Genomic DNA, 18764 nt, shown 5'->3' on the forward strand with positions numbered 1-18764 from the left:
AACTCAAAAGCTTTTGCACAGCAAAGGAAACCATAAACAGGATGAAAAGACAACCCTCAGAATGGGAGTAAATATTTGCAAATGAAGCAACGGACAAAGGATTAGTCTCCAAAATTTATAAGCAGCTCATGTGGTTCAATATCAAAAAAACAAACAACCCAATCCAAAAATGGGCAGAAGACCTAAATAGACATTTCTCCAAAGATATACAGATTGCCAACAAACACATGAAAGGATGCTCAACATCACTAATCATTAAAGAAATGCAAATCAGAACTACAGTGAGGTATTACCTCACGCCAGTCAGAATGGCCATCATCAAAAAATCTACAAGAAATAAATGCTGGAGAGGGTGTGGAGAAAAGGGAACACTTTTGCACTGTTGGTGGTAATGTAAATTGATATAGCCACTATGGAGAACAGTATGGAGGTTCCTTAAAAAACTAAGAATAGAACTACCATACGACCCAGCAATCTCACTACTGGACATATACCCTGAGAAAACCATAATTCAAAAAGTCATGTACCACAATGTTCACTGAGCTCTATTTACAGTAACCAGGACATGGAAGCAACCTAAGTGTCCATCAACAGATAAATGGATAAAGAAGACGTAGCACATATATACAATGGAATATTAGCCATAAAAAGAAACAATATTGAGTTATTTGGAGTTAGGTGGATGGACCTAGAGTCTGTCATACAGAGTGAAGTAAGTCAGAAATATAAAAACACATACCGTATGCTAACACATATATATGGAATCCAAAAAAAAAAAAAGTTTCTGAAGAACCTAGGGGCAGGACAGGAATAAAGACGCAGACGTAGAGAATGGACATGGGGAGGGGGAAGGGTAAGCTGGGACGAAGTGAGAGAGTGGCATGAACTTATATATACTACCAAATGTCAAATAGATAGCTAGTGTGAAGCACAGCTGCATAGCACAGGGAGATAAGCTTGGTGCTTTGTGACCACCTAGAGATGTGGGATAAGGAGGGTGGGAGGGAGACGCAAGGGGGAGGGGATATGGGGATATATGTATATGTATAGCTGATTTATTTTGTTATAAAGCAGAAACTAACACACTATTGTAAAGAAATTATACTCCAATAAAGATGTTAAACAAAAACAAGAAAAATGGGATATGAACTTAAACAAGAGATAATGCATCCTTAATGATGGTTTTATTCAGCTGCTTTTTGCAGTTTGAGGAGTTTTAGAGAAAATATAACACATTCTCTTCCTTATTTCTGTAGACTCACTTCTCTAATGAGTTACTAGTAAACATTTAGATTAGGATATTTTGCCATACAGCCAAATGTTAAAGGTATTTCCCAATGCCATGCTAACTTCTGAGTAGATTTAGGGGACAGATAGGAAAATAAAATAGAATTCAAGGGATGTACTTTAGAGATTAAGATCTTCACTCTTCGTGTCAGATGATCTTGGTCTGAAGTCCACTTTCACCATCTATTGTGTGATCTAGGTAAGTTGCTTCCTTCTTCCTAAGCTTGATTCTTCTTCTATGAACTACAGATGATAATAATAGTACCAACTCATAGGAGTGTTATGTGGATTAAAATTGATAATCTGTTAAATCACTTAGCATAGAGCCTGGCACATAGTAAATGCTCAATCAGCGTCACCTATTATTAAATCTATCATAATTCTATTTTCACACCAAAAATATACTTAAATAAATTCCAGATAATGGGAATTCATTTTAGGTTTAAGGTTCTATGTAGATTTCAAAATTCTATGGCCTTTTAAACATTCAGAAATTTCTCTCTTGTGACCTAAGTCTCTTAGTGATTACTCCCTAAACTAATTATTTTGAGTATTCTCCTTAGTAAAGCTATAAGAAAACTATAGTTGTGGACTAGTAGTAATTCTTTTCTTCATCATATGTCTTTCTGATGACCACAATATGGGTTTCTATTAAGTTCACTAGACATTCCTTTTGAGTAGTAAAATAATAAGTTGCAGAACTATTTGCTCATAATTTGGCCAGTACTGTATATAAAGGAAACTCAAACTACCTTTAGTTTCATAATATGATCTTGTAGTACTTATTATATTAGCATTTGCAAATGCTATTATTATATGTTGCTGTAATATTTTCCTCCAAGTAGTTTATAACCCCTTGAGTACTGGTACTAGGTTTTATATTTCTGTGTCTCTAGAGCCTACCCAGCATATAATGTGCATTTATTAAGAGTGTGTGAGTGTGTGTGTGTGTGTCTGTGTGATGCTGTTAGTCTGAATTCTTATCTTCATCTACACAATGGGCCATTGTTGTTTTGTTTTCCTTCCTTAGAGCCCTTCCTTCCCCGCTGCTTTTTTCTGGTGTTGTCCGCAGTCAAGGGATATACTTCTTCCACCACAAGGCTGAGCATAGGACTCAAGTTGGCCAATCAGAGTCCACTATCTCGGGAATTGATATGGACACTGGTGGAGAGAAAGCCTTTCCCATCAGATCACCAGCTGTGAGTACTATGTAAGACAGGAGCTTGCTTCTATCAGATGTAGCATGAAGTCAATACAGAAGAAAGCAAGGCTGAGAGAAGGAGAAAATGTCAGCTGTTCAAACAATGAATGTAGCTGTGGCCCAAAGCAGACCTGCCCCTGTACTTTTTGGTTATGCGACCCTATAAGCTGACCCTCCTCCTTTCGTTTTTTGCTTAAAGTGGTTTCACTCAGGCTTCTATTACTTGCATTCTGTTACAGCACTGACTGATGGAGCCTTACGTGACTGGCCAATAAAGATTTGAAACGCACAATGCCGTCTTCTTAAACCTTCTGACATTCTTATGCCTATCTAGGGAGAGTGATCTAGTACAAAATTTGTAAGAGCTGAATGTGACAACAAAATGATACATTTTATCCTAAAGCTCAGCATAACATCTGAACTAGAACTAGCCTCATAAATAATGAAATCATATGAGAGTGCAAAAGTTTGGTTTACTTTTATTTAAAATGGGGCAGATATAGCCAAGAATTTGATCCTTTACTGAGAACTGCAATCACATGGTGAAAGCAGATCTTTGCTCTTCATCCACACATTTCTTCCAATTCATTGTTTTCTCTCCATCACCCCATTGGAATTTGGTAGTAATTATCCAACCAAGGCCCCACTTCCCCAAAGTGGACCCTACTACACATTTGCCTGTACCAGGTGGATTGTAGTTAAGGAAAAAAAAAAATCCACATCCTCTGAGAGTTATTTTCTACTTCTTTCAATGAATAGAGAAGGCCAAATGGAATATGACATAAAGAGCTGATGCATGAAGAAGTTTGGCCTCTCAGACCAGCCACTAAAAGGAATCTTTGGACCTAAAACAACAGCAAGAATGAGAATCTTGCTTGAGGGAAGAGTTTGGAAGGCAAGTATTTGCCTTGGGAATTTTTTACCCACAGATTTACTCTTGCTTAATTCTCTCCAACACCTTTGGTGGTCCATTTCTGAATCTTTTAAGATTCTTAGGTGCTGTGTTTTATGCTCTAGTAATACAAACACCTCATGCTTCATTCATCCATTGGTATTCACAGTTTCCCAAGTGTGCCCCACTCCAGATTCTAACTCACAATCTCAGAAAATTCTCAAGTTTCAAAACTCATCTAAGAGTTTGTATTTCCCAATCACCACCCCAACCTCCTAACATAGGCAATGTTTCCTCTCCCAGCACTCTCTGCTCTCTGAGTTTACCTATAGTGTAATACTTCACACTGCATTACAATGCCTATGTACTGAACTTGTCTGTCTCCGTCACTTCCTGAAGGCAGAGGACTTGCCTTTTAACATGAATTCCCGGAACCTAACACTGTACATACTAGCTCTCAATAAATGCTTGTTGAGTGAATAAAAAAATACACAGATGCATGAATGAATGAATAGATGAATGGATAGCAACATGGTCCCTGCTCAATAAGCTCAATCTAGCTGGGGAGGCAAACAACTAACTGGCTAATTAATAATTAGCCAAAGTACGACAGAGATAAGATCCAAATGGTGAGAGAGCATAACATGAGCAGAGATGAATTGTTTCTTTCATTTATGCCTTTTTTTTTCTTGATGTCTGCTCTATTGTTTGCGCTCATAGGAGTGTTTAAAAATCATTATTAAATGATTGATGAACAAGACCCTGATATCTTTTGAAAAAAGGATTACCATACAAGTCCATCAGGGAATAAAACATATTAGAACATTAGATAAAGAAAATATTGCTGGCTGCCTACAGCAAATATGTTGAGAATATCTTGACAAGGAGGATTTCCACGTAGTCCTAACAATGGTAATAGTAAAGTTTCTGAGTCACTACAAAATTATTTCTAGAGACTGGGGGCAAGTGATACTACATGTTGTGAATATGGAGATTCCAGAGATAGCTACAATCAGGAAACTTCATAAACACTAAATGAGAAAATCGTGATAGGCTCGCTCTTCTTTCAAGTGCTTAAAAAAATTTCCAGAGGCTACGTTTGCAGGAGGAATGTCTCAGTATTTGATCTCCACCTTGTTTGGTTTGACATGTTGACAATTGGAAGGTTTGCTGCTAAGAGCTAAAGGGGGCCTAAAAAGAAGATAGAGCGAGCCTACAGATGCCCTTCTTTCTAGTTTCCAGTCTCAATCTTTTTCCAGTCCCTCATCATTTCTGGCCAGAACCATAGCTACTTAAGTGTTCTGTCTCCAGAATCTCCTTCCTATCACTGTATCTTTTACATTGTTAAAAAAAAGTGATCCTTTATAAAACAAGATTCAATTCTAATCTTCCAGCACCTTCAAAAGGTTTTTTGCCTGCTCCTCTACCTGGGGTAGTTCGGAGACTGTGGGGAAGGGCATTCCATGATGATTTGGGTGAAGCATAAGAAACTGTAGGAAAACTATGGGGCTTTGTTGTGGGCCTCAGTGTCCTTCAGTGGTAAGTAATAGTTTTAAACATTTTTTTAAATGTTAAAACAAGTATTGTAATGTTATGGAGCTAAATATGGAAGTCACAGGGATTTTGAAAGAGAAAGCATGAGACCTTAAAAGAATGCTCACCTTTTGATGGCAGCTGTTGCATTTCACGCAAACCCCCAAGACACTTGAGGAGAAAGGTATTGAAGAACCATCTACACGGTAAAGTTCCAGCAGCTCTCCAATCTGTAACAAGTCCCTGCCCAGCCTAGCAACTCCCTGGCTCAAGAGCCTACTTGTTATGAGAAGGCACTTGGACTTTTGTGCCTTTACAACTTTGTTCTTGCTGTTTTCTCTACCTGGGATTCTCACCCCTTTCCTTGTCTGCTTGGTCAACTTCTCTTGCCTTCCTTCCTTCAGTAAACGTTCATGAACTCTACTCTGCCAGGTGTTTTACTAGGTCGTGGCAGGGTGTGGATAAAACGATCCTGCAGTGATAGCGAGGAGGGCCAAGAGAAGCCATACAAGAACATTAATAAACAGAATAATGGTTGATGTTGCTTGCCATGTACATAGCACCTTGATGAACACTTTCTACACATCATTCTATTTAATTCTTGTATCAACACTGAGAAATGAGTTTTGTCATCACTAAAACTTGCCTCAATGTCACAATAAATGACTTAGCCAGTATTAAAACACAAGTGCATGCGACTCTGAGTTATGCTTTTAAACATCACTCACTACCCAGTTTGATAAGTAACCTTCCGGACCCATCTTAAATGTCCCATCTCATCTGTTTTTCTTCTCTGAAAATTCCTCCCTTAAAGTATAATTACTTTCCCTCGACCTGTGTTCCTGTATTCTTTATAACACCATGATTTCATTAGGGCTATTTGTATAAATGTTTCCTCTCACCAGGCTCAGAAAGTCCCAGTACAGGTGCCACCTCTGATCCATGTGTACATTCATCTCCTCCTGGCACAGTGGACCTGCTGAATGTGGCAGGAGAAGGTAGGCCCTGTAGTGAACTAAGCTCACGAAAACTTTGCAAAGATCAAACTTGGCTGCCCACAGGCCTCAGGTATGTTTTGTTTGGCCTATAAAAGCATTTTGAATTAGTTTGTCAACTTTTAGAAATAAAGAGTTTATCTTAAATTCTGGATTTCTAGATTCTTTTTAAAACGGGAAGATTTGAAAACATTGGTCAAGCATTCTTGCATGACCACAGTTAGCTGGAGCTGAGTGGCAGCCATATGCTCAGAAGGGACTCTGGGCTCTGTAAGTCCCTGTAGTCCCTACCATGCCTGCTGTGCTACCGTGACTACTTTACTCACTTCCGCTACTGGCAGGACCCTGACCCTAATATCTGCAACCAGTCTACTGGCGCAATTTCTAAAATCTCTTACTTTCTACATATCCATATGATGATTATGATCTACCAATAATATAATTTTTGAGTTAATCGCAAGTAAAATTCAAAGCTATCAAAACGGTGTCAATACAACACAAATAACAGTAGACTATTCATTTGCCACTGTTAGGCCCAGTTTACTAAGTATAAGTTAAGTAAAACAAAATGCCAAGGGTAGAAAGCCTCATTACTACATAAATATTAAAATATATATTTGAGTATGGCATGTATAATCTCTCATCTCAAATGAATAGAGACTACTCAGGTTTATTTACAACTGACTCATGGTCTTTACATAGCTATTTTAGCTCACATTTAAGACATTATTTACAAACTACTATAGTGTTGTTTGTAGTAATTACAATTACAAAAAACTTTATTAATGTAAAATCTTAAACGCTTGGGATAGAGATTGGGGTCAAGTTTATCTTTATATTGTGACTGTTTATAAAAAGATTTGCTAAGCAAATATACTAGGTTACATTATTTGTAAAACAACAAAAACTGTTTACTTGGCACAAATTTTAGACTCATGAATTCCCAACAATGTAAGTGCATTGTAAGCAAAAGCTGGGTACTGCTTAGGTTGGTATTTTGATATAATAAATACAAATCATTTTTCTCTATTCTTTAAAACAGGACTCTTGCTAGACAGTATCTTTTTACCCTAGTTCAACTTGCAATATTTTTTAAAAAAACAATAAAATATTGTTCCTGTGAAATGTATTGTTTCACTCTGACTTTTCGTCAACTCAGACAGTTCTTTTCCCCAATTCCACTGACTTATACCTGACTCTACTTAGTAGTGTAAGTGCAAAAAGAGGGCCACAGTTAAGAGTAATTCCCAATTAGTTGCCTAAACCTTCGATAGACACATCCATTATATTAAAAAAAATGCTTTAATAATGCAAGAGTTGGCAGCAAAACAATAAATGCCCAAACATGATGAATAGCTGGTTAACCACTTCTGCAACAAAAGGAACAAGAAAACCAAGCCAGCCCATTTTTGCTTAGTCTTGTAATAGATAAAATCATAGTCTGTAGTTTTATTTATCTATTACATTAGAGGGTCACCCAACATCTGAGATAAATTGGAGTGCAAATAAATGGCTTACCTCTCTTAATATTCATTCATAGGAGAAGGAATGAGTTTTATGGTGCAGAAAATAACTTTAAAAACAGTTAAAATTGATAGTAAAATCGTGTCCTACCTGGGTAACTTTCTCTGTCACATTGTGTGTTCGATCTTTAACTTTGGGTGCAATAATGGTTTTATCTGAAGAAGGAGGGGATGTGTTCTTTTTTTCAGTTTTGACATCTGAAAAATTCAGAGTGAGCTGTGGAATCTTGTTAATGGTGCTGTATTTGTTGAGGTTTGAATCCGACGTGGATCCCAGGAGGCTTGACTTGATATGATTAAAAGGCCCTAAAAAATTGGAAAGTATTTGTAAAAGCAATATCAGGAAAAATTAAGAAAGAGATGGTCTTGAATGACCTGTTAGTAATCCATGACCATTGTGACCCTGATTCAGATGTGACTAAATGCAGCTGGCTGGTACCTGTTCACCATCTGCCATATGGAGCGGCATGTGAGTATCCAAGGATAAGATGGTGCCCTAGGTGTGCACCCAGAGAGCAGATGACAGCTTTAGCTGTTAACTGGCTTCTTTCATTAAAGGCTGGAATAAAAGAACGAACTCTACTCCCTATTATTAGCTAAATTCTACTTTCAAAGTTTCTCAATAATTTCTTTTTTTATAATTTAAGAATTATTCAAGGAAGGACTATTATAATTTAGGAATTATTCAAGGAAGGTTAAAATCATGTTGGCCATGAAACTTCTGAATGGCTGTCTAGCCTGCTCCAATTCGTATTACTCCCTTCTCTGTGCCATAACAAGTGACAAGCCACTTGTGTTCTTCATATGCTTCTATTACCTGTATGAGATGCTTCCCAGAGATTCTAAAAGAGTTAAGTCCAGACAGGAATTTCAGGTAACACTGAGAAGGACAAATGTCATTTGTGTGTATGGGTGTGTGTGTGTGTGTGTTATGTGGACTCTATTGAAACTTTTGGCTCCTATGTGGGATTTTAAAATCTTTCCTTTCTTTTCTTTTATTCCCTTTTAGATTTAAGGCTGACCACTTTTTGAGGGGGAAAAAAAATAGCAGAATGCTTTGGCAAACATAACTTAAAATTGAAGTGACCATAGTTGGGTAAATAAGACTTGTCTGGGGTTGGTAGCACCTAGTTACCTCCTTTTTTTTTTTTTTTTTTAACCATGCTATGCATTAGATACTCAGATATTATTCCTGGAAATTTGGACTCTTTGACCAACGCTAGTCGCTTCTCACATTCCTTTCTTACGAGGACAATTTGGCACTGTGCCAAGACCCTGGGCCCCTTGAGGATAAGTACACTGACCAGCTACATATTCTTTTGAGATGAACCTATTGTCTGTTGCTTATAGAGAGTCAAGAAATGCTCCACAGAGTTTCTTATACAATTGGTAATATTACTTATAACATTATGTAGCTCTTAAAAATTAGCATGAAGAAGACTTTTATAAAAATCCTGAGCCCATGAGTGCTATACAGCTATTAACTTCCTGCCTGGAGAGTGCTTGAAACATGCAAACTGCATGAATGAACTTGCTAGTCAGCACATTTTGCCTTATGCTATTTTTATCCCCTGTTCAGAATGAAACTAACACATTTTGGAGATCAAAATGTGCTTTATGCACCAAGTGAGGTATAAACCCTTGAAAATTAAATTTATAGATTGTGTATTTTGGACCACAACTGGCAATCAACTCAGATCAAATATAATCCAAGAAAAAAAAATACCCATCATTTAGTTCATATTCACCCTGGAGGAAAATCACACTATATTCGTTGATAAAAGTTTATACTGATATTTGGTTATTATAAAATATTGAAATGATTTTAAGAGATTTTTTTATCTATGTAGGAAACCCTGTGTTCCTTGAGGTGCATTTCTGTTCATTCTCTGAGTCTTATCTATGATGACGGCCAAGTCTATCCATGTAAAAAATGTCACTAAGTTCTCTGGGCATTTATTTCCTAGTATGTTCTCATTTGAATATAGTTTCTCACTCTCTTTCCTATTTATATGACAAGAAGAGGAATAAGAGCCGCCCAAAGTTACCAAATTAATCTAGCTTTCAGATAGGTCTATGAGAAACCCCATTCTTTGTAAAACTCTCCTATACACATCACTAATTTAGTTTTGTAACGTATCCTAGATAGTGTTTCCTTTCTTGTATCTTTCTATGGCTACATTCCCAGCCTATATCTTAATATTTAAATTTGTAAAATATTCTAGGACTTCAGATTTCTTAGATATTGTCTTTTTCCCAACTCTAATGTCATATTTTCACTGCTTAGGTGACTTTACTGCACACAGGGATATTGCCATGAGATTATATAACACTGAGCTCAGGTATATAGTTAAATTGTATTTCAGACCCTTAAGCACACTTTTCAATCCTCTTTCTCTATTATCCTTCTATATATTGGACTTTTGTAGCAGATGGCCTACAGAGTTGTTAAAAAATTGGGTAAAAATATGGATTATCTGTGATGTTAACACAGAAAGGCAGTGTTATATGTACTTTGCTTGTCCTTGTGACCACTTCAAATAAACTCCACTGAATTGGCTGCACTGATAAGCAAGTAGTATCAACTGTAACAGTACTTCACCCTAGAGGCATCTGTGTGGCAATTTTTGTTTGTTACAGTGATGGGAGGTGTCTATTCTCTCACCATGAAAAATTGACCCGGATGTTCCAACGGGCATTCATGTAGGTGAAAAACCTATTTATAGATCTGAGCCTTGAACTTGTTTCACATATTTTAATATACACTGAAACTTTCAGAGCTACAACTGCCATATAGAATGAAGATTTTTACTTTTTCTTGTTCAAAACATTACCAAAAGTTGTTCACCATTTTGGAAAACCAAATCACTTGGAGCTACACTACTTGTGTTATTTGAGTTGCCAATACAAAATTTCAGACTTCAGGTTACAGTCTGTGTTTGTAGCTGTCACATGCAAACATATAAATGAAGATATGTGAATCTTTTTAAAACAATGTTGGAACAAAATATTATTAAATTTGCAGACAATTATAGGAATCACACCTAAATCATTAATAAAATTTCTGCTAAAATATTTTATATTATTGATCTCCTATATATGTAAAATGATGTATGATACAACAAAAAGAAGCCTATATTAATTTTTAGGTAAAAAATAAACACCTGGAATGATTTAAGAACTCCCTAGAGATCTGCCACAATGTCTCTATAATGTCTTTTTTTATTGAAGTATAGTCAGTTTGCAATATTAGATTAGTTTCAGGTATGCAACATAGCAATTCAATATTTTTATAAATTATACTCCATACTATAAAATAATGGCTCTATTTCCCTTTGCTGTACAATATATCCTTGTTGCTTATTTATTTTATACAGAGTAGTTTGTATCGCTTAATCCCATACCCCTATCGTGCCCCTTCCCCCTTTCCTTTTGCCCACTGGTAACCACTAGTTTGTTCTTTATGTCTGTGTTCTCCATAATGTCTTGATTGCCATTTCTTCTTCTAATCCATCTTCTAGTTCCCATTGCTTATGAAGGCGTATGGTCTGCAAGGTCTTTTTTAAGTATTGGAGGATAAATATACATCCTGATGTTTAGTGAGATTTCTTTCTCCTGTGCAATGCATTACTATTGCATTGCATGTTATCCCATAGGGAATCATTTTGACATTACACTTAAAAGCAAGGGCCAGTTCATTTTTGAGGATATCACACTTTCTCACTTTCTCCCCAGTTGACTTTGGTTTTATTCATAATTTAATTTTGATTATTCACTATTTTAAAAATTATTCATAAATAAGTCCGATCTGTCATTATTTATTCCAATAGTGGTTTTTACTTTGTTATCCCTCAGTACTCCTGCTCTATCATTTTAGCCAGTACTTATATGGACTGTTTTATCATGTCTTCAATGTTCTTAAAACTAAATTTTTAAATTTCTGATTATCACATTATGCCTGCTAGTGTAGTTATACTTGAACATTAACATATTTAGAGAAATATTTTATTATAAACTGCTTTCCTTTTAACTCCTCCTTTAAATTAAAGCTAAGGAATAATGTTGATCTTTTAGAAATAGGTTAAATCATCTCTGAACGTCATTTCAGGATAGTAAAATGAGTATAACAAAAAGTTGAAATGAGGGGACATTAGTCTGATAGGGCCGAGAAACCACTGGCCAATACACATCACACTAAGATTTGGCCTCAGAATATTATTGTATTGCAATCTGTGTTTTAGCTTCTCTTACTTACTAGTGGAAAATCTTTCTAAACTGTTACTCTATTCTGGTTTTTTTTTTAATGTTAAATCTAGACATTTAAAGAATTCAGAACTTAAAATACTGCTTAAAATAATTCATGCATGCTTAGATAAGGCATTCAAAATCTATTTCATCTTGTATAATAAAAATCAGTATGCTATTTTCCACTGATTTTGAAGCAGATGTTTACATGCAGGGGTCTTTTAGTGTCTGCAAGATAATCAGTGTCAGCTTAGGTTTCTCTGAAATCTGTCTAAATTCTAATGAAAATAATTTCCTACACTTTAATTAAGAAAGGTATTAGTAATATCCTCATTTTACCAGTTGTAAGCCCAAGCAGACACAATAGAAGGCCAAAATGGATTAAGAATCAAGGACCAGAAATTAGAATGCAGGGTTTCCTACCTCCTAGGTCTATATTCAGAAAGGCCTTGGTTGAGGACTTAAAGGTGAAAGGCAGCCTCCCTGAGTGTGATCATAAACAGATGGCATTTAAAATTCTAACGAAAGAAAGGAGGATAACCTGAAAAACAAAGTAAATGAATTTAAAGAAAATAAATGGGCAGAAATAAAGGGAAATAGTAGATTCAATATAAAAGAATGTAAAGCTCAAAAGTATTTAGGAAGACTTGATATTCTTCACAGAAACATTTGCAGAATGGATGACCAGATTAAATTTTCTAATATACTAGTAGGAGATGGAAAACAGGTGACCAAGAAGACTAAACCAACAGCTGGATAAAGCTCTAATATATTACAAGTGTCTGAGTAAATATAAAATAAGCCAGGTTCTAGCTACAAAGAAATATACTGCATTTAAAGATCAGGCTAGAGGCTAAAGCAACATCTAGGAAGAATTTTAGATTAAAGGTATTTAAAATTTTTATGATAAGGTTGTTTTAATTTATCATGAGTTACAAGATACTATTCTCCTTAAGATGGTGCTGGAAATATAGCTAAGGACATCTGATAAATTTTAAAAAATAATAATGCTATTAAAAAAAAAAGATTATTGCTCTTGAGAGCCAAATGGGACGGGAGGGAAAGAAACCAAAAAGATTAAGGTTGTTTTCAAATCATCAGGTCTTTATACAATATTTCTTACAGCATGAGTTTATTTGGCTAAAGTTTAATAAAACCTAAATTGCTGAAGTGGCTTAACATTAAAGAAAATGTGAATGCAGGGTTCATTAATTGGATTTTATAAAAGGTCACTGTCAATAAGCATAAGGTAACAAGTTTAACATTAAAAAATATTTAAGAATTAGTCACCAAATTATTTGTAATCAATATCCATATTGTTTGTTTCAGTGTATAACATATACTTTATAGAAGAAAACTGTCACGATTGAAAATCAATTTGCAAATTCTTATAAGATCACAAATATTTGGTATGGCCAATGCAGCATATGAGATAAAAGTTGTATCAGATCTGTTGATATCCTTTGTGTGTCTGATAGGTTTTGTGGCTAGAGAGGAGGTGAAAGCTATAATAAAACTTGAGGGTAGTTTTGTTTCTGACTTATATGTCAGATTCATAGACAAGTTGGAAACTGAACATATCATTGTCAGTGGGATACAGAGTTACTTGGGATAATGAAGAGGTGGATGCAATAGAAGGGTAAAATTATTTTAATGACTTACTTACTAAAAAGGGTAAGTGGGGTTAATTTTTATGATGACTTGGAAGGCAGAATAAATAGAAAAACCACTAGGATTAAGTTTGCCTCCCACGTTAGAGAAATTGTTTAAAAAATGATGCACACACTCACATATACATATAAATAGCATATGCAATTTATTTGAATTAACTTTTTCACTCTTTGATAATGGGTTACAATTTTGGATCTCTGAAGTCTTATTTTAAAGAGTCGGAGTGCTAAGGGAATTATTAAAGGAAAACAAAATTGATCTTAAGAAAGGAGGTAAAATGGAAATTATTCCATTTTACCAGAAAAACTTGAGTACCAATTTGGTGTTTTTATACTGTGATGTTACATCAAGAATAGAAGTAACTGGCTAGTATTTCTGTCCACTCAGGATAGATGAAGGGGAAAAAAATTACATTTTAGCAAGAAGGATTTGAGTTAGCTCTTTGTATAACAGGCAGTAAAATAGATTTTCCAAGAAAGTTAAAGAATGGGATCCTCTAGAGATAAAGATGCTTCTATCACCTGTGCAGGAGATTTAGCCAATACTCTTGCCTGAGGGGAATAAACTGCAGTAGATGATCTTGAAGACCTTCCAAGCACATTTCTAAATCATTTATTTTATTTTGTTAAAGAAATTTTTGGTTGAGTTAGATATTGAAAAAACTGTAATTATGTATTTGCATACAAAGAAGTGTAGAAATTTGTTTTTTATTTTAAAAAATTTTTATTTAAATGTGGTTTAGTAAAAAGGTCACAAAAATTTAAAAAGCACACTAATGCATTGTTCTATATCTATTTAGCATATTAACTGCTCTGTGAAAATCTCTAAGAGCCAGACACTTAAATAGTTTTCAAAATCAGAGCCTGAACACATAATAAGGACATTAGAGGGTGCATTTACATTAAATTTTTATTAAATTGCACATGTTTTATCTAATTTAGGAGTTTAACTTTATAAATATTAATATGTGAAAACTTTCTACAATGGGTTAGAATTTTCTAATCCCAAATTCTGACTTTTATGATTCATTTTTAGTCAAGGACTATTGTTATTAAAAAATGGAGGATTATGCCCATCGACAGACAAATGGATAGAGAAGATGCAGTATATATGTACAATGGAATATATTACTCAGCCATAAAAAGGAACAAAATTGGGTCATTTGTAGAGATGTGGATGGACCTAGAGACTGTCAAACAGAGTGAAGTAAGTCAGAAAGAGAAAAACAAATATCGTATATTAACGCATATATGTGGAATCTAGAAAAATGGTACAGATGAACCAGTTTGCAAGGCAGAAATAGAGACAGAGATGTAGAGAACAAACGTATGGACACCAAGAGGGGGAAGTGGCAGGGGGTGGTGGTGTTGGGATGAGTTGGGAGATTGGGATTGACATGTATACACTAATATGTATAAAACAGATAACTAATAAGAACCTGCTGTTTAAAAATAAATAAATAACATTCAAAAATGAAAAAGAAAAAAATGGAGGATTGAGGAAAAAAGGGTTGGAGATTAAATGGATTAGTTTATAAGAAAAAAACAAAATTAATGTAGTTTGAATGACAACTATGTGAACTACTAGTTTGGAAGATTAGCAAGCTCAATGTTCTATTTATTGAGAAAAATTAGATTTAATTCTCACTGCAATTAAAGATCACTGGAAAATTAATGTCTAATAATTTATTGCTAATTGTTAAATGCTAAAGCCAGTCATATTTCACACAGACCAGTTGTCAAGAGCTGTCTGTATTCTGTTTCTTGAGGTTATGTTCTGAATTATATCAATGCACATCACTACCCACAGCTGACACTAATTTGCTCCCTTTTCGAAATCTAAATGGACAGGCCAAGGATAGAATGAATAATCATGTATATGAAATTCCATCCTGCAATTGGAGGTCCCCTGCATAGACCCTTTTTGAAGTGCTTACAAAATAAAGTTAGGATGGGGAGAAGCTGCCACGATTTCTCTTATTTTCAAATTACCCTGCGCTGCTGACCAGAAAAGATCTTTAGCTCCTAGTGCTCTTTATTCATAATCATCACCAGCTCTGAATTAGTTAGGGAAGCACTTGAGAAATCAATATACAAAACTTCACAGTGATCGAAGTAGCAGTGACATACGGAAGAGGCCAAAACAGTGAATTCTAAGTAATGATGGTTACTGGTGGAGACGTGTCCATGCAACACACATGCACAAATGAGTCATTGTCATCATATGCACACCGACAGCAGCATGCATAGCCTATGTTAAAGGACTAAGCTCCAAAAGTTTTCAACTGGATGAGAATAATATGATTGTTATATTTTGTGATTATTTGCATCTACTATAATAGAGTAGAAAAACTGAAGTGAATTTCCAATTTTTAGTCAAATCCAGATTTATCCAGAGGTATTGCCCAGTTAAACATTACCCTACAATAGCTGTAGGTCATGCTAGTGATTTCAGACTTATATAGGACACAATTAAAATGATTGAAATGTAATATAGAAAAATAGAAAATGACTATCATGCATATACAGTTTACTACTACAGTAAGCTTAAAACCATACCCCCTGCCATCCAGGAACGTGAAACTAGTTTTAAGGAAACAAAAGAGGAACAAGTGAAGTGATGCTGTCATGTAGCACTTTGCTTATTTTATTTATTCTTGTACTCAAAAAGGCTTTTTTCTTTTTGGCTGAAATAGGCTTATGTGCCTCTTTTATACCGGAATATATTTAGCTTAATATTTGCTTCTTTCCAAATTACTCAAATATTTAGGAAGTCTTCATTGTCAACCTAGGCTTATGCTTCTTGCAGGAAAAAGGAGTTCATAGTCATTTTGGTGGCACAGCTGAGAAAGTAACAATGTCTCCAGCAAAATCAAGCCATGATATCTCCACCAGGCACCTGGGCTCACTAAGGGCAGCATGATGTTGCATTGAACAGGGCATACAGCAGGCAAGTTAACATGCCGAGTAAAGGGGCAATCTAAGCATCAGATGATGAAATTTGAGTTCATACATTACCTTTAACATTGCGACCATTGTCTGTTTTGAGCACATAAGGAAAAAAAGAGAGAAATATAAAAAGAAGACTAAAATTATGTCATATGCACGGAATAACCTCTGTAACAACAATCAGAGAAAACAGGATGTAATGATTGAAAATTTATCTTTGAAATTAACATTTTGTACTATTCAACTAAGTAAGATGCATATGCTAAAAATATCTGCCATCATAAGCATCTGTGTTCAAATATGTGAAACATTTATCTCACTTAATTTAAATGGATTCCAAGATCCAGAGTTTATAATTATGACTGTTTGGAGAAAGCCATACCCACATGCCTGCAACTGTGACAAAAACTTTCAAACTTGTCAGAAGTCAATTTTAGTGTTACTTCAGCCATCACTTACAAAGAAAAACTACACAGCATTTTGCATGTTAAGTAACGTTTTTCATATTTAACCTACTATGTTAATAGAAAAATGCTTCTAAGACAACGGTTTACTTTAATAAACCAACTTGCATTATTAATCACAATTTTATGAACCATTCTTCCCACAAGTGTTCTTCAATGTACATTTTGAAAATACCAAATAGTACTCAAAGAGCCATCCTTAGGAAAAAATAATTATAAGAAATCAGTGAAAGATTTGACTATTTAAAGGTAATGTGAGCTTTAAAAATTTATGTTGTCCACAATGCACTCAGTGTAATACCTAGAAAATTTAGGAAATTTGTTTATATTATAATGGATTTGTTGTCAAATCTCAGAATGGAGTGTTTTCAGATTTATTCTGAGATTAGCATTCTGACTCTTTGTTGCATATATGCTACTAAAAAAATATTCATTACTAGTTTTGAAATAAACAAGCTTAATGTAAATGAAGTCATGTTAAAATCATTCAAATATATCCAAAATTTGAAAAATCTGTTCCATACTTGTTGACATTTATGCTAATGCTGTTCATATTTAAAATCTTGGGATAGATAATAATTGTTTCAAATCTTACAATTGAAGCAATTTCAGTAATGCAGTATAGTGAATTGCTAGCATAGACACTACCTCACATACAGATGCACAAATAAAATTGTGACCTTACATGTCAATGCTCTGCTCTCTTTGAGGGACCATAACAAACAAATAGGGTTAATGGAAGAGACCTGGATTACATAGAATTAATTATCTCCATCAGAAGCTAGGCCAACAATCATTAGTAAGGTAATAACTGCTTGCAAGCAAGTAGTTAAATATTATAATTCTATTCATCAACCTGGAAATTACACGTAAAGAGTTGCAATTTCCAAAAAACCAACTGCCCCAAAGTTACATTATATAGTTAATGCTGCTTTGACATTCTGAGGCAGAGCATGTGGTCTGTGTGCTGGTGCTAGCTGAGATCTGCTTGTTGACACTGTAAGTGCAGAAATTGACACTGTATGTGCAGAAATTAGAGTAAGCACTGAGAGTGCTTGACACTGTAAGTGCAGAAATTACACTGTAAGTGCAGACATTAGAGTAAGCACTAAGAGTCTTGTAGCAGTTTGACAGAGTAATTTTACGTCTGTTCAGTTTAGCAATACAACAATTGGGGTTTATATTTTGTATGTCTGTTTTTGAAGATTTCATTTTCTTGTAGTGCATTTTTACTGTATTTACAAATATATTGGTATGTGATGGATAAGAAAAAAATTCTGGTCCTTCACCACAAATGATTTGAGAACTATGGTTCTAAGGTATTTGATAATATAGATTAAATGAAAAGATAATGTAAAATATTATGCACTGGTATATCTGCAAATTATTTAAAGTTCTATAAAGATAGCCTATATAGGAGGGAATTTTTCTTCGTGAGTGAAGAGACAACAATCTGAATTCAAAATCTGGTGCATGTGGGATTTAACTTATTAAAGAGCTACATGAATTCATAAAATTAAAATCAGGTTTAAAAGTTTTCCATCTTCCCTTATCAGTGGCTCAGTTTCTAAAGCATATTAATTTATAAAGCTTTAGGAAGTATAGGTTCGTCTATGCTAATTAATGATTTTGTAGCTAAAATTGAAGTACAAAATACCCTCTGAATTTATCTGTTGGTAGTCAGACATTGACATTAGCATCTGCAAGCAAGTGATACAGTTTTTTGAAAATAACATAGCTTGGGTGGGAGAAGAAAATTGAGGATGATCTCAACACTGAGTGTCCCTGAATAGAACCTGTACTGAGAAACCCAAAATATTAACACATCCTCTCCCATAATTGTATCAGTAACTGTGTGCTACATGGAGACCATATAAAATCGAAAACAATAAAGTTACATCATGAAATCTGATCTAACCTACTCAGCACCACTGTCAAAACACAGGCTAAAAGTCTGTACCATGCACTGAATATGTATCATTTAATATTGTTTCTGAATGTTATT

General features: G+C 34.8%; 1 protein-coding gene across 14 annotated transcripts in view; it reads right to left on the bottom strand.

Annotated features, from left to right (window-relative positions):
• Positions 1-18764, bottom strand: part of KCNH7 (potassium voltage-gated channel subfamily H member 7) — a 455266-nt gene that overhangs the window by 107605 nt on the left and 328897 nt on the right. For 8 of the 14 annotated variants that reach the window (XR_010839123.1, XM_067026187.1, XM_067026196.1 and 5 more), the window contains 3 exons: positions 16365-16385; positions 15906-15929; positions 7523-7737 (listed from right to left, as the gene is read on the bottom strand). Coding sequence is in view for 11 of the 14 variants with exons in the window: in XM_067026187.1 (XP_066882288.1) it covers positions 7523-7737; positions 15906-15929; positions 16365-16385 (260 nt within the window). In the remaining 3 variants the exon portion in view is untranslated. The remainder of the gene's footprint in view (positions 1-7522; positions 7738-15905; positions 15930-16364; positions 16386-18764) is intronic. The other 6 variants (XR_010839125.1, XR_010839124.1, XM_067026191.1 and 3 more) reach the window with 1 other exon arrangement.

The sequence above is a fragment of the Kogia breviceps genome, chromosome 2 (assembly GCF_026419965.1).
Source record: "Kogia breviceps isolate mKogBre1 chromosome 2, mKogBre1 haplotype 1, whole genome shotgun sequence".
Lineage (NCBI taxonomy): Eukaryota > Metazoa > Chordata > Mammalia > Artiodactyla > Physeteridae > Kogia > Kogia breviceps.